Source organism: Tiliqua scincoides, chromosome 7 (genome assembly GCF_035046505.1).
Source record: "Tiliqua scincoides isolate rTilSci1 chromosome 7, rTilSci1.hap2, whole genome shotgun sequence".
Taxonomy (NCBI): Eukaryota; Metazoa; Chordata; class Lepidosauria; order Squamata; family Scincidae; genus Tiliqua; species Tiliqua scincoides.
In genome coordinates, this window is record NC_089827.1 from 77,132,956 (window position 1) to 77,154,717 (window position 21,762).

The window sequence follows — 21,762 nt, forward strand, 5'->3', positions numbered from 1 at the left end:
GTGTCTATGTTGCAGAAGATGCTGCTGTGTATATGACTGAAAGCAATGCAATGCAAATTGCATCTTATGCCATGTGGCAAAAGAGATTCTGAAGAGCATTCCCTCACGTAGCAAAGTAGCAAAAATGTAAAGAAAAAAAAGTACACTAAATAGTATGCTACTTTGTACTATTTTGCATAATACTGAGAAAAAGTAAAGAAGCACCCCTCTGAATTCTAATCTTATGAAAAGAGAATTTCAGAATTAGTTCTCAGCAAGTAGAAATCAGGATTCCAAGAAATAATATCAGTGGCCTTGTGTTCTAAGATCACTTAAGATACCTTGGAACTTTGTTAGTGGATAAACATCAAGCATGCCCAAATTAAAAAAAACAAACAGTGTTGATACTTTACCTACCAAGAATGGACAGTAAACAGTTGAGAAAGAAAAACAAGAGCTGAATGATCTCAGTTGCACAGGAACAGGCACTCGCAACAAATAATGTCAATGCAAAAATTCAGTTCAATGGCAACAATAAATATCGACTTTTGTAAGATTAAAGATGAATCAGTTGACTGTCTGGTCAGTACCTGTGGTTACATCACCCAAATTGACTATAGAGAACATCATGGTAGAGTTGCAGCTATGGTTCATTGGAATTTTTGCAAACATTTAACCTTCACATCAAAAGTCCTGGGATCATAAACCTGGTAAGATCACTGAGAACAACCAAGTAAGATTTACTGGGACTTCAGATTATGGACAAACATCTAGATTCTAGAATACAATATACGAGACATGACAGTAGGTGACAAAAAATTTAAATCAAATTTGGCTCATTGATATTGCAATCCCAGGTGACAGTAGAATTGAAGACATAGAATATGAGATGAAAAGACACCAAGACCCGCAAGTCGAACTTGGACATCTCTAGAAGATCAATATTGTGCCAGTCGTCACTGGAGCAGTGCCTGGAAGTCTGAAGCTTGAGCAAATCACACCAGCTCAGCTCCAGAAAACAACATTCCCTGGAACAGCAACAATCCTACAGTGACATCTCTGCGATTCCCACGATCTTGGCTAGATCTTGAAATGTAGGCTATAACCAGCACAGCATAGGCTGTGATAAGTAATCAAATCAACGAGAAACAATTGGAAAAGATCACAAAATATAAAGACCTGGAAATATAGCACCTTTGGGGAAAGAAAACAAAACCACCCCTATTTTTTGTTGGTGCATTAGGTGTAATCCCCAAGGCCCTTTAGAAATATCTGACCAATACATGTATTGACAAGATGACAGCTGAGCAATAAGCCGCATTACTCTGAACATTATACAGCAATAACTCACCAGTTCTTAAACTCTTGGGTAGAGTTTGAACTGGTGAGAACCCAAAAACCCCAATCCAAAAATCTTATGGTCTGTGACACCAATACTAATAACAGTAGTACTAACAATAGTATTGTTGTTAATTACTACCAAGCATACAAATGCCAACCTGCACATCCAAACAAAGCACAGGCTTTGTGAAGACCCAATCTGGCAAGCAGGAGAAAGTGAAAAAGAGATTAAAGGAGAGGAACGAGAGGTATGAGAGAAAGCAAGAAAGAAGAGGAGCTGAGAAGTGTGAGAGCAATGCTATTACGTACCTATATTGGTAACATTGAAAATATATTGGGAGTTCTAACATACAATCTTCTGGAATACAGCCTAATTGTAAGGTGGGGACAAATTCACATTTGTTTAGCTCTGTTTGATTGATCAAAGTATGTGTTGTCTTCTAGTAGTCCTTAAAGCTGTCATGTAAGATTAGTAGTTTTACCCCCAGTACAACTAAGCAATTTGAGTTCTAAACCATGGGGGCAGAAATCCATGTAGAAATGGGCATTTTCCAAAGAAACACGTTAGACAGAGATATTCAAGTGGGTTTCTTTATCCTATGTTTTGTGCTATGGATTATCCCTTTCCTCCATCATCCTCCCTAATTCATGAGTTAACAGCCATTCACCTGGGTCCTTAAATGTCACAAAACCCAAGTAGATCTCGATGTCCATGAGTATGGGAGGTGAGACATTATCCTGGAATGTTCTGGGAAAGCCCTTCTTTGCCACAGTTCCTCCTCTCATTTAAAGGAAGATGAGCCCTAAAGGAAGGACAGCTTTAAAGGGAAGCTGCCCTCCTCCTTACTTACAACCAAGACAGCAGTGAACACTCAAGCTTTTGCTTGAGGTTTTGCAAAGATCTTTAGAAAGGAGAGAAGGAAAACTGAGAGGGCAACAACAATCCTTTTCCTGCTGTGGGGAGGGGAATACCATCAATTTGTATTAACCCATGTATGCCTACTCAAAGAAGTCCCATTGTGTTCAATGGGGCTTTCTCCCCAAAACGGTGTGTATAGGTTGCAGCCCAAGTTGCAACAAACAAGGCTCACAATTTGTCTTGCAAATGAAGGTATCTGCAGTAATCACTGGGCTTCCTAACATTGAGCAGTCCCCCCAGTGCTCATTTCCCCTCAAAACAGGTCTATGTGTGTATGGAATGAGGGGGTGGGAGGCAAATCCTCTATATTCAGTGCTTTGGTTGTCTTCCGCAATGAGTGAAAACTTATGGATGCATTTTCTCACAAAATAACCATACCTTGGTTTGGGCCTGGGAAGGAGCAGGGTTTGCATGGTGAGAATTCATGTAATTCATGTAAATGTGATATTTGAAACAGGGGGGTCCTGATTTGTAGCTTCACTTCTTAGCCATGCTGCCACACTGCATCTAATGTATATTTAGTAAAATATTTAAAAAATACAAATCTATACTATGCTAATGTTACATGCAGTATTTTATATATTTTCATACCCTCAGTAGATAGGTAGACAAGCTTTTGTTTCTGCTGGCTCTAAACAGCTTTTACTTATGCTGTTCCAAGGAAAATAGTTTGATCTACTGTGTTTGCTTATATCAGGAGATATAACCTGCTGTCCATGGCCAGGTCTAGCCTGCCACCATAGGTCATCAGGCCTTTTCAGAGCTTGGCTTGGGAGGTAAAGCTTCCCACCCCATTTGCTATGTGTGAGACAGAAAATGGCACAGTAGCCTTCCCAAGCTCAACTCTGTGAGCAGGTGACTATCATTCCCTGTGTGGCAAATTAGATGAGAGCCAATGGTTTTTAGCTGAAAGGTGTTCCTGTTGACTTTTAGCAGCTCTTATGTGCAATGCTGCTCCTGGGGATGCTGCATGTACCTACTTGCATTGCTACTACTACATTGCATTGCATTGCACCTACTACATTGCTATTTTTGCATGCTGTTAGCTGGCTTAACTGAAAGATTGGCAGAGTGTAAATACTTTTGTAAAGAATGATGAGTAACAATGAGGTTTCCTGGTTGATCTTTGGAAGACAGGATCTCACTCTGTACTGAACCCTTTTCTGATTCTTGCCTGGCATCCCAAAGGGTTTGGGGAGGGGTCTGGCACTAACTTGGTTTTCCAAGGGGCTTGCTTGTGCCTGTGCCTGGGGGCCAGGTGGGACTGCCTTCGTACCAGGTAAGGGACGCACAGCTGGATTGGGAGGCACTGCATCCCGCTCTCATCCGGAGGTCTGTGCCCTGTGTGTTGCCAAGCAGAGAGTGTTGAGTGAAGTTCAGGACGGTCAGAAGGGGAGCCAAGAGCGTGGGCGCCTTGCTTCCAGGTGGGGCCCAGAGGGGCAGGCTCTTCTTGGAGGGGCTGCGCCCGGGGCTTCCGCTGGGCATGGCAGAGGCCTGGCAGCGAGCACCCCGGGGAGCCTGGGGTTTGGCCGCGGCTCGGGCTCCGCTGGCCCTCACGGTGCCCTCTCTCGCCCCGCAGGTGAACGGCGCGGACGTGGTGAAGGTGGGGCACAAGCAGGTGGTGGCGCTCATCCGCCAGGGCGGCAACCGCCTGCTGCTCAAGGTGGTCTCCGTGAGCCGCAGGCCGGAGGCCGAGGACGCCGCGCGCAAGAGAGGTGAGCTGCGGGGCGCGTGCAGGGGGTGCGGGCCGCCGCGCGGTCTCCGTGGCAACGCGCGCGCGCGCGAGCGAGGCAGCCGCGTCGTGCGGCAGAGCCGGGCCCGACGGCGGCCGGCGGGGACGATGAAGAAGCTGCGGCGGGCGGCGGGCGGCGGCCGGGGCGAGCTGCGCCCGCGCAGGAGCCCGAGCCCAGCGCCCTCCCTGTTCCCCGCAGCGCCGCCGCCGCCCAAGCGCGCGCCCAGCACCACGCTGACCCTGCGCTCCAAGTCCATGACGGCCGAGCTGGAGGAGCTGGGTGAGTGAGGGAGGGGGCGGCCGGGCGGGAGGGGCGGCCGGGCGGCGCCCCTCCAGAGCGGGGTGCTGGGGGTGGGCGGCCTCCTCAGAGGCGCTGCCCTGCGGTGGGAGGAGGGAGCGCCAGAAGGAGCCCCGTGTGGCCTCCGGCCTCCGCTCAGCCCTCTCAGCACTCCCACTGCCGGCGCGAGGGTGCGCGTGAACAGCGTGCGGGGCCAGCCGCCTCCTGGGTAGGAGTCGCTCCCTTCGGCGTGGACCCTGGTTGGAGCGCCGGGCCTGCCACTGACGCCTTGTGTTTGTGTTTTGCTTCTAGCCTCGATGCGGAGGAAGAAAGGGGGTGAGTGCGACCGCCTGAGTTAGGGACTTTTTTCCACCCCCTTCATCCCCCTCCATGTCCTCCTTAGATGCTGTTCAGGGAAAGAATTCAAGAGAATCCAGTTACCAATCTTAAGGGGAAGGGAGGGATTTCCCTTAAGGGATGATTAAAAGGAAAAGAATTTAAATTATAGCAACTTTTTTAAAGAAAGACTATGTCTTGACGGGCATGTTCACATTCCCTCCAAACTCCCATAAATATTGAACCCATAGAGCTTTGTGCTATCAGGAATTCCATGCTTGGGATCATTAGGAAAGGTATTGAGAATAAGACAGCTAATATTGTAATGTCGTTGTACAAATCTATGGTAAGGGCACACCTGGAGTATTGTGTCCAGTTCTGGTCACCGCATCTCAAAAAGGACATAGTGGAGATGGAAAAGGTGCAAGAGAGAGCAACTAAGATGATTACGGGGCTGGGACACCTTCCTTATGAGGAAAGGCTACGGCGTTTGGGCCTCTTCAGCCTAGAAAAGAGGCGCCTGAGGGGGGACATGATTGAGACATACAAAATTATGCAGGGGATGGACAGAGTGGATAGGGAGATGCTCTTTACACTCTCACATAACACCAGAACCAGGGGACGTCCACTAAAATTGAGTGTTGGTAGAGTTAGAACAGACAAAAAAAATATTTGTTTACTCAGCGTGTGGTTGGTCTGTGGAACTCCTTGCCACAGGAAGTGGTGACGGCATCTGGCCTGGATGCCTTTAAAAGGGGATTGGACAAGTTTCTGGAGGAAAAATCCATTATGGATTACAAGCCATGCTGTGTATGTGCAACCTCCTGATTTTAGAAATGGGTTATGTCAGAATGCCAGATGCAAGGGAGGGCACCAACATGCAGGTCTCTTGTTATCTGGTGTGCTCCCTGGGGCATTTGGTGGGCCGCTGTGAGTTACAGGAAGCTGGACTAGATGGGCCTATGGCCTGATCCAGTGGAGCTGTTCTTATGTTCTTTTCTCGGTGTCAACATGGCTAACAGATGTGGTTTTTGACTTTGCAGAGAAACTGGATGAGATTTTAGCTGCTGCCGAGCCCTCACTGAGAGTGGACATTGTAGAAGCAGATTCCAGGGCTGCCACTGTGAAGCAGCGACCAACCAGCCGGCGCATCACTCCTGCAGAGATCAGTGTGAGCCAGATGAGAAGCCATCAGAGGGACAGGGAAGATCACGGGAAGGATGGGGAGAGGGGATAAGTACAATGAGGGAGTATCAGGAAGTCAGAGATCTGATGAAAGAATTCTGAGTTATGTAGCTGTTTCTTCTGGGTTGAAAAGTCAATACACGTGGCAAGAGAGGAGGTTTTATGTGCTGTCTTTTGAATAGCTGAAATGCTTGTCCAAGTCACAGAGTGCCCTAGTTGCACTATGACAACTTGTGCTGGCATGAATATGTGCTGAAACATTCACAAGACTCTTTCCACTCATTCAGAGCTACAGAAAAGTTAACTCAAGTTGCTGTTAACCTGGAAAGGGGGATCTGTGGGTTATTGTGGGGCAAAGCTGTGCATGCTGCCTTTGGATGGACCTCACCCTTCTTTCTCATTCTGTAAAACAAGAGATGCCAGCATATTCCCTGAGATGGCAATAGACATCTTTATAGCACTTACTGGAAGGGGCAGGGGAATGAAGCACTCTCCACTGTGTAAGTGCCTCTTTGAGCTTCAGGACTACTGAAGGTCAGGGAATAAGGTGCAGGCTGTTTCAGCGCACAGTAGTTGCACTCCAGTGGGATGTCAATCAGGTCCCACCTGAATGCAGCTTTTCAAACCCCAGGCATGCCTAATATTTCATGGGGCTTTAGTGGCTCCTGCACAGTTGACTTATGACAGACACTTCCCCAAGAGGTGTGCTTTCTCTCCCATGCAATTTCATGTGGTATCATTGCTCATTGCACTGCTCACTTGCTCTTTCTGAAGACTTGGAGGAAGGGTGTCGAGCGATGAACCAGTAATCTCTGCTCCTGCTGCCAGAGTGAGCATCACTTTTTCTCTGTTCCTTTTTTAGTCGCTGTTTGAGAGGCAGGGGATGGCAGCCCATGCTGAGCAAGAGAAACCCCATGTTTCCCTACGCAAAGGAATTCCACGGACAAAATCTGTTGGTAGGTGTGCTGCTCCCTCCTTTACTCCTTCAGACCACTGTATGCGTGCTCACGTGTGCATCACAATTATTCCTTCAGCACTTTCTTTCTCTTTGGTTATCTTTCTCTTTGGGCAGCCCCCATTAACAACTCAGTTCCTCAAGGGCTAGCAATGATTCCCTCATGACTGAGCCTAGGACATCATTCTCCACAAACCCACCATGTCACTAAAGGATTTAGGAGTAGCTCTGTCGACCAAGTCAACAGCCCTTCAGCCACGTAGTGCTTAGGCCAACCAAGGGCCAATTCATAATCTGCAAGCTGTGGGTGGGGGCTGGCTTCCTCAAGAGTTGCAGCTGCTTGAACACTATTCAGCATTGCAAGCTATTTCATGTGATTTCAGCTCTTTTAATTCAATTTAATGGTTAAAATTGCTGAAGCCAGAGGGGTTTAGCTTCACACTTGGTAGCAATTTAGATGATAATTGCTCACAAAATTGCATTTGAGAATCAAGGTTTGCAGTGAAGCAGACTTCCAATCTTAATAGGTATTACGCTGGGTATGATCATCTCACAGAAAGTGAGAAAGAAGCTATGGAGTCTTCTTACTACTGGGCTCTCTGAAGTATACTGAAATTTGCAGTGATTGGGAGCTGTTAGGACAGATACATGATGAAAAACCTTCCTTCTATATGAAGAACACCAGCATTCCATGCATGAAACCATTTGTGGGCTTCCTGGGAGCAGCAAGCAGGTGTCAGTTTTTGGCCTCTTACATAGATAAAGTTGGAACATAGCTAGGGTAGGAACATAAGAAGAGCCCCACTGGATCAGGCCAAAGGCCCATCTAGTCCAGCTTCCTGTATCTCACAGTGGCCCACCAAATGCCCGAGGGAGCTCAACAGACACAACGTGCAGCCTGGTGCCCTCCCCTGCATCTGGCAATCAGGGGCAGCCTGCCTTTAAAACCAAGAACTTGCACATACCTACTATGACTTGTAACCCGTAATGAACTTCTGCTCCAGAAATTTGTCCAGTCCCCTCTTAAAGGTATCCAGGCAAGATGCCATAACTACTTGTGGCAAAGAGTTCTACAAACTAATTACACGCTGGGTAAAGAAATATTTTCTTTTGTCTCTCCTAACTCTCCTAATAGTCAACTTTTGTGGATGTCCCCTGGTGCTGGTGTTATGCGAGAGGGAAAAGAGCGTCGCTCTATCCACTCTGTCCATCCCCTGCATGATGTTGTATGTCTCAATCTTGTCCCCCCTCAGGCCTCTTTTTTCGACTGAAGCGGCCCAAATGCCGTCTTTCCTCATAAGGAAGCCCAGTAATCATTTTAGTTGCTCTCTTTTGGACCTTTTCCATCTCCGCTATATCCTTTTTGAGATGTGGCGACCAGAACTGGACGCAATACTCCAGGTGTGGCCTAACCATTGATTTGTACAGCAGCATTACAATATTAGCTGTCTTACTCTCAATACTTTTCCTAATGATCCCAAACAATGGAATTAACCTTCTTCACTGCTGCCACACGTTCAGTCGACACTTTCTTCAAGCTGTCCACAAGGACCCCAAGATCTCTCTCCTGATCTGTCACATAGTTCCAAACTATTTGTGAGGCCTTAAAATGTATAATTTGATGAGGTAAAGAAAGACAGCTTTATGTGTGCGGTACATTTGGGTCAGGTTCTATGAACTTTAAATTTCACTTCAGTTACAGAATTTTAGTCACTCCTGTTTCTGAACCAATTCCTTCAAATCTCTCTGAACAATTGGTTCACTCAGATCCCCAAACATTTATGATAAAGCAGATAACTAGGAATTCAGAGGAATTTCAGTATGTATGGGGACAGCGAAGTAACCATGAAATTTTATCATGGAACTTTGTGCTATCTAGAACATGAAGAGCTGATGAAATGTGATGCATTCTTCTCAGGGGTGTTCAGCCCTGCCCCCAAGCTGAACTTAAATAACACTGGGTGATAGGTGGACCAAGCAGGAAGCTATAGTCACTCTGACCTCCTTCCCCAACCATCCTGCAGGTTAGGCATCAGGTATAATCAGGGGAAGAGGGAAAATGGTCCAAATCCCTGTTCCTTTGCAGGTGATCCATTTTTGCTTCCTCTCCTCCCTGCAGCCCTTGTACTTTCTCAGCTGCTTGCCATCACACATAAACAGTGTATCCAAGACTGGGCAAGGAACTGGTGGATTGGCAAATGATGGTACTGGGTTGACAGGCCACAATGTAGGCCACATTTTCCCCTGAAGACTTTAGCAGAAAAGAAAAATTTGAAGACCCATTCTCTTAACAAGGATCCATCCAGAAAACCATTCGTTGTTTATGAAAGGGTTGGTAAATTTGAACAGATATCAAATTGGCTAACTAAAGTCTTAATTATGATAATTCAGGCAAATTTCGTTGTGATGTTTAGAATGCAAAAGCACCTCAGACTCATCTGTAGCCTGCTCAAAATATCACATAATAGCAATCTGACTGGGATTGATTGGAGTATCTATGGCAGTGATTCCCAACCTGTGGTCTGGGGACCACAGGTGGTTTGTGAGACCCTAAGAAGTGGTCTGCAAGAAAAAAGGGTGATCACCTTTGATCACTTTCAGTGCCTTGCCAAATGAGCACTCCCCCATGGACCACTGAAGTGTTGGCTGTGGTTGTAGGTATTCTGTTCTCTGTCCTCTCTGTCCAGTGCTTGCTGAAGTGCCAGCTGAAGGATGGTTCATTCTCCATTCTTTCCAGTAGTCTGTGGAGGAGCACTCACTTGATGAGATACTTCCCCATGAACCACTAGAGAGGGCAGTGAATGGAGCCCCTGCAGCTAGATTTCAGTTGCAGTGCAGCTGGATTGTAACTGCAGTGTCTTGCCAAATGCTCCCTCATGGGCTCCCAAATTGAATTGTATTTTTTTGAGTATGGTAGGGATGGAGGGTGTTGCATGTGGTCCACAAAAATTCCGGCATTTACCTCAATGATCTGCAGGCTCTTAATGGCTGGAAACCACTGGCCCACTGTGACTTACTGCAGACACCCGCCTATGCCGATCCCACAGATAAGTCGAGGGCAGGTTTTGGCACAAAATCATGGAACTTTCTGTGACCCTCGGATGAGTCGGGGGTTAAACTTAGGGGGGTGTCTGACTATAGTTTTGTCTGATTTTACTCAAGGCCAGATCCTGAAAAATAACCTACCGCTAGTTGTTATCTTAGAACTGTACTCTCTAATTTATTAAAAACATAGTAAAAGATCATGATACATTTTTATTCTTTTTAAGTTCTGATATTCACCACCTTTTTGTAAACACTATCAGAGTAAGTGCACTATAAACAACATACCAGTAAAACAGTGGTTCTCAACCTCTATTCGTATATTCTCAGGGACACTCAACAGGACCTTTAGGGATACTTGAAAAAGAATGGAATAAAGGCAAAAAAAGGCAGGTTGTGCTCCAGAATGCCTTACAAGGCAGGGAGGTAGCTAGTTGGCTGTGAAAACCCCACTAATAGCTAGTTTTTGGTCATTAATTATTGTACGAACCAGTGATTAAAAACCAACACAATAGAAAAACTGAAACATAATATGGAAAGTTATCAATCACCCAGAATTTCTCACCACATTTCTGGTGCAAAACTGTGATAAATACATGAAGTCTGGGCTTTCATATAGAGGAGATGAGGGCTTGTATTATTAATTATAAACATTTTATTAATATGAAGGGTACAATTTATGGAAATGAACTGCCAAGGGCTATGCAAGTGATAAAGGTTGGGAACCACTGCAGGAGAACCATGAATAAAATCTAAATTTAAGGTGTCTGGTATGTTAAGCCATAACACATAACTGAGAGTGTGCAATTCAATTCACAGCAGAGAGATGCAGCTGCATATATTTGCAACTCTTTTTACTCAGAAGTAGACCCACTGCTTTCCATGGGTGTTATTCTTAAGTAATGGTGCATTGAATTGTAGCCTGGGACTTTGCTTCAAATGGAAAGGAGGATCTCATCCTAGTGTTGTAAAAAACAAACCTGCTTTGCAAGCATTTGCGAAGCAGAACCAGGCTGCAGCAGAAGGAAGGAGAATAAAAACTTTGGCTGGAATTGCCCAGTGAAGTTGCTGTAGAAACAAATTGCTTCTAATGAGCGGTGCCTGCCTGCTGCTTGAGAAAGAAAAGAAGCTTTTCAGAGTTGAAAGGCTCTGCCCTCTGATTGACCTGGAGATAAGGCGAAAGTGATAATTGGAGCTTGTTTACTTGGCAAAAATTTTACTTACTATGAGTATCTATGGTACTTCCCAATATTCTGATCACAAAATCAGCCCATGCTGCTCATTTTATCAACAGAAATGAAATAATATTTTTGTAATGGCTTAGATTGGAGAAGTGTATGTCAATTAAAAGATTCACATAACAAAGTTTCAATTAGAGTACTTTTGAATATTTAAATAAGTAGAATTCTCCTGCATATGTAGAACTGCAAGCAGGTTATTGAGTTGCTTCAGTAATGTGCACACTTAACTGGAGTAAGCTTGATAGAATGACTTCTGAGTAAACTTGCTTAGGATTGGCTTGCATGTTTGTACACTGCATTTCATTGGTACCAAAACTGGATTTTGTGAAGGAAGAATAGGAGCATATGATGTCTATGAATCTGAAGATTGGATGACAACAGTGGAAATGAATACAAAAGCCTTCTCAGGCTGGAAGCTTGGAAGACAAAATGTCAGTAAGTTCTCCAGCTGGAGTTTCCAAAAAAATAGAAGGTTTTATAATAAAAAAGATCTTTGTAAAGGTAGCCAGACCTCAGAAACTCCCTAATCTGGGAAATCAATCAGGAGAGAAGATGACACCATTAGATGCTCCTAGGCTTCAGTACCGCAGTTTCTTATAAATTTGCTTTCACTTCCCATTATTATATGTAAGGCCACTGAATGTAGATTGAGCATCTGTTTGAAAGTCTAAGGCAATACATTCCACACCAAAATACTCAAGAGGTGTTTATTTAAAGCAGTGGTTTATTTATTTACTATTTATTTACTACGTTTTTACCCTGCCTTTCTCACCGAAGGGACTCACTTTTTAGAATAAGAATCTTTCAGGACCCACTGGAAGTTATGTCACGACCGGAAGTTATGTCATCAAGCAGGAAAATTTTTAACAATCAAGGCTAGAATCCTACCCACACTTACCCAGCAGTGTCTATCATTGTTAAAAGCATATACTTAGTAGCTTTTGCAGATCTGTAACATTTCCCTAAATGCAGTCACAAACCAGTCTAATATATTAGCTTGCGACCCACCTAGTGGATCCCAACCCACAATTTCTCAAAACACTGAATTTTAAAGATTATATAAAGGAGAACTTAAAACTCTCATTAACTAAGTGTAAATAGGCATAAAACAGCAATAAAACAAAAAATGAGATATCTAAAACGAACCCCCTCCTACAATTTTACTAGCAGATGTTTTCAGCAAAATGTTGCAGTCTTAGGTTAGAACTATTTCATAACTCATGAGCCACTGCCCTCAGACTGCTCGAAGGTGATTAACTCCAGGCCCCCGAAAGGCAGAAAAGAAGCAAAGGGACAAGCAGAAGAACAGACAAAAAACTGACTCCCAGGCCCTCCCTTTTTTATACCTTTTTCTTCTGAAAATCTTCTTCTTCCCTTCACTTTGCTAATGAGCTCCAGTTGAAAACAATTACCTTCCTTATCTAACTCCATTTCCAAACACCACAGAACAGCAGATCAAGAAACAGGCACTGATCCTATAAACTTACTGCACCCTCTGTATTCTTCTGCATACTTCAACTTGCCAGGTGAAAACATCTAAATTCTTATACCCAATTCTCATATCTTTACAGTCTGAATTCCCACAATGTCCATTCAGTATATAGTAACCACTGGATCTTGGTGAAAGGGGAAGGAGATCAAGAAGAAGAGGCATGGTGCAGTGTGGCTGAGATTTTGTGACGGTCAGCTCATGGGTGTCACAGCTGAGAACTCAAACTGGGAAGAGCATCAGAACTGCACAGTCTTGGAAAGCTTAGCCCCAGTAATTAAAGTCTAAGTGGGGAGCCACCTAAAATTCTCTGGTAACTTTCACTAGGTCCTGAGCTCCCAAAACATTCAGGAAGACAGTCCTGTGATAGCTGGTCATTTCTGGCTGCCTAGAAATGTTCCAGGGGCCGGAACAGCCAGCAAACAACTGTGACTCATAACCCAGCACTTTCTGAAATATTCCTCTTCTGGATACTACTGGCGTGCACTCCCCACACTCCTTAATGGGGAAGAAGAGAGAGGTCCAGGTGGATTAGTGGAATTGGTATGTTAAAAGGCAACAAAATGGCAATGTGCAAATGAGGGCAGGCTGCTGTAGGACTGTAGGGGTGAGGAACACCTTTCATACTGTTAGGAGAGCTTTTCGACAGTCAGTCTTACACAGGGGTGTCCAAACCCTGGCCCTTGGGTCAAATCTGGCCCTTAGGAGGGTTTTATCCAGTCTGCTTGGCTCCCTAACCTCTCAGGGCTAAAAATACCTGGAAAGACACACTTCCAGATCTCCCAGTATACTGCATTCAGCCACTATTATTCCATTCCATTGCATTACATTGAGCACCTCAGTGGCTGAATGAGGTCTATTCTCCATATATTCCAGGTCTCCCAGTATCAGTATATACTACATTCAACCACTAGAGAGGCTGAATGTAATGCAATGGAATGAAATAATTTCACTCCATTCCATTCTGTTCAGCACCTCTAGTGGTTGAATGCGGTATATACTCATGCTTTCTCAGTCCTGTTTTTCTAAATCCATTTTCCCCTCATGCTTTTTCAATCCTTTTCTAAATCCATTCTCCCCTCTTCCTGTGCAAGTCAGTTTTGCCCTCTGTTATCCTCCTTCTCCCATCCTCACCCACTTATTGTATTTAATAAAACTCTCAGCACTTTGTTTTTCCATGTATTTATTATTTACTTATTTTCCAGCCCTTGACACCAAGTCAGATATAAAATGTGGCCCTTGTGACAACAAGTTTGGAGACTTCTGATCTTACAGGTTAAGGCCAACCGTAAACAGCTGCAGTACTGCACATCCCAGTCCCTAGCAGAATCACAGAGGATGTGGGGCACCACTCTGATTTGCTGTAACTGTCTATGATTCAGAAGTTTTCCTCCAGAATGCTTCCTGCAGTGAATATGGAGAGGAATGAGAGAGGGCTGTGTTTTTCTAGGATAGTTTCTACTCTTCTCTACTGGCTGTGCTGTTGTAAATGGGTCCAAGAAAGATGGGTCTAATTCCCCACCCCATTTCCTGCTATGGTTCCACACTCAATGAAACCACCAAATATAGAGTGGTAGAATGACTGAGGAAGAAGATGCTGTTGCCTTTGGAGAATGGAGACCCATTTCCTTTTCAAGGTTTGGGAGAGGATATGTTATTGAAACTCTGAACCACCTCTGTGGGCAGAAGAGTTATCTAGGCACTGCATTAGGTCTGCATCTGATCTTGCCTTCAAGCTTCTCTCTAGCTCATTTTTCTCTAGCCAGTGACTGAGGATTGATTCACACAACATATTTTTTTCTTTTTAACTAGTTGTTCTTTTCAGGATTTTTCATGTCAGATCTGATGTTGATATACTATGCTATGTGTTGAAATCATAGCACATTATGGAAAACCCATACAGATTGTCTCAGAATATAGGGTCAAGATACAGGATCAGAATATGTGCAGCAGCATAACATGGATATGTAATAAGCAAGTACGGCAGCTGAAACTGGCAAGTATGGCAGCTGGTTTAGACATCAGGTACATGGGGGAGATGGTGGCTAATGGAACACTACAGGAGGGGGTTGACTGGCCCACCACAGAATGCAATTGAATGACACTGGGCTGTAGACAAGTATTTCTCAAAGTGTGCTTCTCAAGACTCCTGTCTTGGGGCTTCCTGATCTCCTCAAGACTCTGCAAGTACACCATAAGTGGCTGCCATCTACTTCTTGTCCAGTTTCTTCATCTGTCTCTCAGACCTTCCCTGTTTTGTGTTCCTCCATCATTACCCGTCTGTTACAGCTCTTCACTAATACTCAGTGTTGGGTTTGGTGCTGTGCTGATCTGAGCTGTATGTGCTTGTCAGGGTTCCTCAAGACTCCTTTGATGAGTTTAAAGGGCTCTGGAGACTGAAACTGTGCTTTATTTCATATAGAATATATAAATGAATATGAAGTTTATGATTTGTGACTGCACATATGTATATGTACCAAAACCAAAAACCTAGGCATGTGAATATATGAGTTTGTTTGAGCAGAATCTCTGAATTGTTCCATCAACAGGAACTGCCATGGAAATTCAGTTTCTCCATCGGGAATAACAGTCTTTGCTAGACCATGAATTTGCTAATCACTTTTTAAAGCAATCTGTGCCACACCACAGCTAGCATCATAAGAAGAGTCCTGCTGGATCAGGCCAAAGGCCCATCTCAACTAACCTCCTTTATCTCACAGTGATTTACCAAATGCCTCAGGGAACACACAAGGCAACACCTGGATTTTATTGCTACTTCCCTGCATCTGGCTGTGTCTAAAACCATGAGATCACATATGACTCATCGCATCATGATTTTTTACCTGTGATGAATTCGTCCAATCTCCTTTGAAAGACATTTGGGCCAGGCACCAAAATAACAATCTGGCATGGAGCACCACAGATTAATTCTGGAGTTAAAAAATAGTTCCAGCTACCCCAACATTTAATTTTAGTGGAATGTCCCCTGGTTCTGATGTGTGAGAGAAGAGAACATGTGCTCTATTCGTCCCCTGAATAATTTTGTATGTCTCATTCATGTTCCCCCCTCTGGTGTCCTTTTTCTAGATTGAAGAACCCCAAATGCTGTAACCTTTCCTTATAAGGAAGGTGTTCTATCCCAGTAATCATTTTGGTCATTTTCTTCTGCACCTTTTTCAGTTCCACTATGACCTTTTTGAGGACATGCTGAAGCACATCAGGACCAACCTCAGAAAAATCTCTTTAGAGGCACCCCACTATAGTGGACTCTACTAGTTGACTCTGCAGTTCACCGCACAAACAGTGGCTACAGAGCAATGGCAAGGAGGAGCACTTGGCTGCATCACTGGAACATAGACCTAACCTCCCAGGCGAAGTTGGCAGTGGTCCCATTCAAAGTGGGCAAACTGGGGACTTGCTGGTATCCATACTGGTCAATACCAAGGAAAAAAAGAGGACCCTTCCTACCAAAGAGTTATGTCACCACAGGCATTTTGCCTGTCCAAACACTGCAACACAAGGCACAGAGGCAACAACAGAGGTTTCTCTTAAGCCAGATAACCTTGCAAGCTCAACTACAAGCCCCACTGCCAGAGTAACCAGCTCTCTGCTCCTCAAAGGGAACTAAGAGCCAGCAGGCATTACTCCACGGCCCAGTCACCCACAGCTGTGGGGAGGATCTCCACAAGCCTGTGGGTGAAGTCCATGTCAGACCACTGGGTTCTTGAGATGGTCCAGAGTAGGGGTGTCTAAAGTTTTTGGCAGGAGGGCCACATCAGCTCTCTGACACTGTGTCGGGGGCCAGGGGGAAAAAGACTTAATTTACATTTAAAATTTGAATAAATTTACATATGTTTACATGTGAATATATTAAAGATGAACTTATATGAATGAATGAAGGTCTTGCAATAACTCAAGGCCTATACAAGGCCTTGCACAAAGCAAGACTGGCCTTTTCTTTGCTGCTGCTACTGCATCACAGACATGAAAAAGCAAGCAGTGGAAGGAGCCCTCACCCCACAGCTCACGTGAGGTCAAACAGTCGCCCTCACACTGAGAGCAGTTGTGTCAGGCCAGTGCGGGTTCCATCAAATCTCCAAAGGACCAGAGGCTCATTGGAGACTGTGGGTTCCCTGAGGGCTGCATTGGGAGGCCTTGAGGGCCACAAATGGCCCCAGGGCTGGGGTTTGGGCACCCCGGTCCAGAGGGAGTATGCCCTGGAGCTGCATGCCTGTGCAGGGGACAAGTTCATTCAATCTTGCAGGCCTAGGCTCAATACAAAGCATAAGCTGACAGTAGAGACAATCCAGCATCTCCTGCAGATCAGGACCATAAAGCCTGTCCCTTTGGATGAGCACCGTTCTCCTCGGGCTCTAATTCGGGAAAGTCTGAATGATACTCTATCTGAAGTGGCTGAACACAGGATGGGGAGCAACACTTCAGAATGGAGACACTCAGATCCATTGGCAATGGTAATGGCAATAGGGCAGGACAACTTCCTGGCCTCCATAGTCTTCCAAGAGGCTTACTTCCACATCCGCATAAGGCCAGCACACAGGAGACTGCTCCAGTTTGCCTCCTAGGAGCAGTGCTTCCAGTACAGTGCATTGCTGTTTGGCCTGTTATCAGTTCTGAAAGTGTTCTTCAAAGTACTTGTGGTACTGATAGCGCATGTACAACTACAGAAAGTGAAAGATTACCTACCTGGATGACATCCTCACTCTCTCACTTTCACTCACTCAGGGCAAGAGAGACATGCAGCTCAATATCCAGCATCTCCAGCAACATGGATTTGTGATAAGGAAGAGCAATCTCCACCTGTCCCAGGCAATAGAGCACCTTGGTGTGACCCTGAGCACCTGGGCAAAGAGACAGTCTAAGATAGTATCGCTAAATTCAGCAGTTCTTAAGACCCCACATTTAGATGTTCTTACCCTAGCCCAATACCCTAGCCTTAAGAAATACCCTACCCAATACCCTAACCTTAAGAAAACACAGGTCATGGTTCAGGATGTGGACTCACCTCCCTGCATTACAATCTCTGCACATGAAGTGGAGGTTGTCCATGACTTTGTGTACCTTGGCTCAACGATCTCCGACACTCTTTCGATACTGAGCTAAACAAACGCATCAGTAAAGCAGGATCAGGAGAGAGATCTTGGAGTGGTGGTGGACAAGTCGATGAAAGTGTCGACCCAATGTGCGGCGGCAGTGAACAAGGCCAATTCTATGCTTGGGATCATTAGGAAGGGTATTGAGAACAAAATGGTTAATATTATAATGCCCTTGTACAAATCTATGGTAAGGCCACACCTGGAGTATTGTGTCCAGTTCTGGTCGCCACATCTCAAAAAAGACATAGTGGAAATGGAAAAGGTGCAAAAGAGAGCGACTAAGATGATTAGGGGGCTGGGGCACTTTCCTTATTAGGAAAGGCTACGGTGTTTGGGCCTCTTCAGCCTAGAAAAGAGACGCCTGAGGGGGGACATGATTGAGACATACAAAATTATGCAGGGAATGGACAGAGTGGATAGGGAGATGCTCTTTACACTCACATAATACCAGAACCAGGGGACATCCACTAAAATTGAGCGTTGGGCGGGTTAGAACAGACAAAAGAAAATATTTATTTACTCAGCGTGTGGTTGGTGTGTGGAACTCCTTGCCGTAGGATGTGGTGCTGGTGTCTAGCCTAGACGCCTTTAAAAGGGGATTGGACATGTTTCTGAAGGAAAAATCCATTACGGGGTACAAACCATGATGTATATGCGCAACCACCTGATTTTAGAAATGGGTTATGTCAGAATGCCAGATGCAAGGGAGGGCACCAGGATGATGTCTCTTGTTATCTGGTGTGCTCCCTGGGGCATTTGGTGGGCCGCTGTGAGATACAGGAAGCTGGACTAGATGGGCCCATGGCCTCTTCCAGTGAGGCTGTTCTTATGTTCTTAACAAGAAGCTGACGGAACATACCAAGATCCAGGTCTACAGAGCTTGCGTCCTGAGTACACTTCTGTACTGCAGCAAGTCATGGAGTCTTCGCTCACAACAGGAGAGGAAACTGAATGCTTTCCACATGCGCTGACTCCGACGCATCCTCAGCATCACTTGGCAGGACAAAGTTCCAAACAACACAGTCCTGGAATGAGCTGGAATCCCTAGCATGTATGCACTGCTGAAACAGAGACGCCTGCGTTGGCTCGGTCATGTCATGAGAATGAATGATGGCTGGATCCCAAAGGATCTCCTCTATGGAGAACTCGTGCAGGGAAAGCGCCCTACAGGTAGACCACAGCTGCAATACAAGGACATCTGCAAGAGGGATCTGAAGGCCTTAGGAGTGGACCTCAACAAGTGGGAAACCCTGGCCTCTGAGCAGCCCGCTTGGAGGCAGGCTGTGCAGCATGGCCTTTCCCAGTTTGAAGAGACACTTGGCCAACAGACTAAGGCTAAGAGGCAAAGAAGGAAGGCCCATAGCCAGGGAGACAGACCAGGGACAGACTGCACTTGCTCCTAGCGTGGAAGGGATTGTCACTCCCGGATTGGCCTTTTCAACCACACTAGACGCTGTTCCAGAACCACCATTCAAAGCGTGATACCATAATCTTTTTAGACTGAAGGTTGCCAACTAACTAACCTAGACAAGCTCTTGAGATTGCTCACCTTCTTATGCCAGGATGTGATCCCGTGGGCAAGATACAGGACAAGGACTCTAGAGCAGTGCCCCCTGCCATACCAAGAATACATTGCAAAGCAGAAACACAAGAGGGTCACACTGGGCCAGAACACCTGCAACAACCTCAGATGGTAGCTAAAGCCACACATACTGACTGCTGGGTCTCCAATACAGGACTCAGAAAGAGCACAGATCTTTACAGATACCAGTCTGCATTATGGGGAGCCCATACAGCATGGAGGGCAGCACAAGGATGCTGGTTGCCAACAGAGGCAACCAACAATTCAACCTGGAACTGAGCTGTTGCGCTGGTGCTGAAGTCCTTCATGCCCGAGATAGCTCACAAGAACATTCTTATGTGTACAGACAACCCTTCAGCAAAGGTGTACATCGATAGAGCAGGACCAAGTCCAGTCCCCTGCACAGGAAGGCAAGCAGGCTCTTCCTATGTGCAGAGACTCATCTCTGATCCATCAGAGCAGAACAGAACACATTCTGAACCTCTAAAACATCAAGGTATTGAGCCAACAGGCCATTGATCAGGCAGAATGGATGCCACATCTTCTGAACTTCAGGGACTTGATCTACAGGTTCAGGACAATATTAGTGGGCCTCTTTGCATCCCAGTACAACTAGCACATGAAAAGTTTCTTCTTCAGAGGACCATGGAGGGAGAGGGAGTCGACTCCCTGCACCAGCCGTGGCCAAGGGGATCACTATAAGCATAACCATTGTTCAGATTTCTTTCAAAGGTCACCAGAAGAGGTGCAAGTTGTGCTGATTAGCCCAAATGCCTGTGGTTCACCAACCCCTTGCAGATGTTGACCAGGGATCCACTCTGGAGGCGGACATCCTCAGCCAGGGACCACACTTGTGTCCACAACCACAGCTGTTTCACTGCCTGAAGGTTGAACTGTGGAGCCTCATTGGCTACTCAAAGACAGTCTTGTCCACGCTACTTTCCAACTAGAGGGAATCTACCAGCAGAGTATCCAACATGGAGGGCATTCACAGAATGGTGTGCCAGCAAGCAACTAGACTCCAGGGCACCCAAGTTGGGCAGCCAGATTTACTCTAGTCTGGGCTGAGAAAGGGCCTCAGCATAATCACACTTAAGAAGCAGGTAGCTGCCTCTTCTGGGCCATCTCAGGGACATAGGCTCTTCACATGTGAGGAAATTCCTGATGGTGATAACTCTCATCAACCTGCCAACCGTACAGAGTACTCCATCCTGGGACCTCAGCCTAGTCCTAAGAGCACTCATTTACACCACATCCAAGCTCTTTGCAACTTGCCCAGGGAAATAAAGTCAGACTTCTTGATCAGGATTACCTCAGCCAGAAGGGCCAGTAAGATAGCAGCCTTCTTTCCCAACAGGGATCTATGCACATTCTTCAAGGACAGTGTGGTCCTTAGAACAGATCACACCTTCAAGCTCAAAGTTTCCTCCTTTTATAGGTCACAGGAAATAGTATACCCCTCATAGTGCCCTAACCTGGATCACCCCAGGGAAAGTGCTGCACCCTTGTTATCCTCTGCTGCTACCTAATGCACACCATGGCTTTCCACAAGATGGAGGCCTAGTTTCATGGCATGTAGACAGGCCAGACTCAGCTTCAGGGTGTCACTCTCCACCACTGCCAGTTGCCTGACAGTGTCATCTTAGATGCAGTGTACAGGACAGCTACACAGACACAGCACACACATTTGCAAAATATTACAAGTGGGATATGTATACCTTGGCAGCTGCTGCCTTTGGCACATGAGTCCTGCAGGGAGTGGTGCTGGGGGCCTCAAGCAGTTCCCACTCTTGAATGGAGACATCACTTGGATACATTCCAGGTGCCAAGACTGAGCCATCTTGGGACCACTAGAGAAAAGGGGAAGTTTGAACTTAGCGGTGAATCATCTTTCGCAGTGGTGCCAGGTTGGCTCAACTGCTCTAAGAGCCAGAGGCACTAATAGGGCAGGAACTGAACCTGAATGAGGAGAATATTATGCAGGACCCCAAGAATTAGGGAACCCCATGCGTACATAACCTTATGCCCTTAGGCCACAGACCAGGTGTGGATGGAACGGGGTCCAAGAGAGGATATGGAGATGACTGCCCATTGTAGGCATGAGAGCCTCTGCACAAGATAGCACTATGGGAAGGGCATGAGGCTTTCCTCAACCAGGTGCCCTTCCCCTCAGGAAGATTCAGAACATCTGAAACTGTCTACCTGAGAGAGAGGGACCTCCCAGATTCCAAAACTAAGCCACTCAGGGTCACTGAGAAGGGGAATTCTTGGATAAGCTCCCCGTTTTTATTCCCAATTCTTTTTTAAAGATCCTAAGCATGTAATTAGCTTTCTTCACACAGTCATACATGCGTGCGCGCACACGCACACACATGGTTGACACTTTCATCGAGCTTTCCACCAGAACTTCAAGGTCTTTCTCCTGATCCATCACAGACAGTTCAGAACTCATTAACCCAGAGTTTCTCAAACTGTGGAACCGCTTTGCGACCAAATTGTTGGTGGGTCAGGAAGCTTAAGCTGATAACTGAAAAGGCAAATGCATGGAGCCCTATGGAAAGTAAAACAGC

General features: G+C 45.7%; 1 protein-coding gene across 3 annotated transcripts in view; it reads left to right on the forward strand.

Annotated features, from left to right (window-relative positions):
* SHANK3 (SH3 and multiple ankyrin repeat domains 3) overlaps positions 1-21,762 on the forward strand; it is a 297,280-nt gene that overhangs the window by 245,451 nt on the left and 30,067 nt on the right. For all 3 annotated transcript variants that reach the window (XM_066634645.1, XM_066634644.1, XM_066634647.1), the window contains exons 16-20: positions 3,819-3,954; positions 4,171-4,251; positions 4,561-4,584; positions 5,628-5,755; positions 6,632-6,725. In XM_066634645.1, the coding sequence (XP_066490742.1) occupies positions 3,819-3,954; positions 4,171-4,251; positions 4,561-4,584; positions 5,628-5,755; positions 6,632-6,725 (463 nt within the window). The remainder of the gene's footprint in view (positions 1-3,818; positions 3,955-4,170; positions 4,252-4,560; positions 4,585-5,627; positions 5,756-6,631; positions 6,726-21,762) is intronic.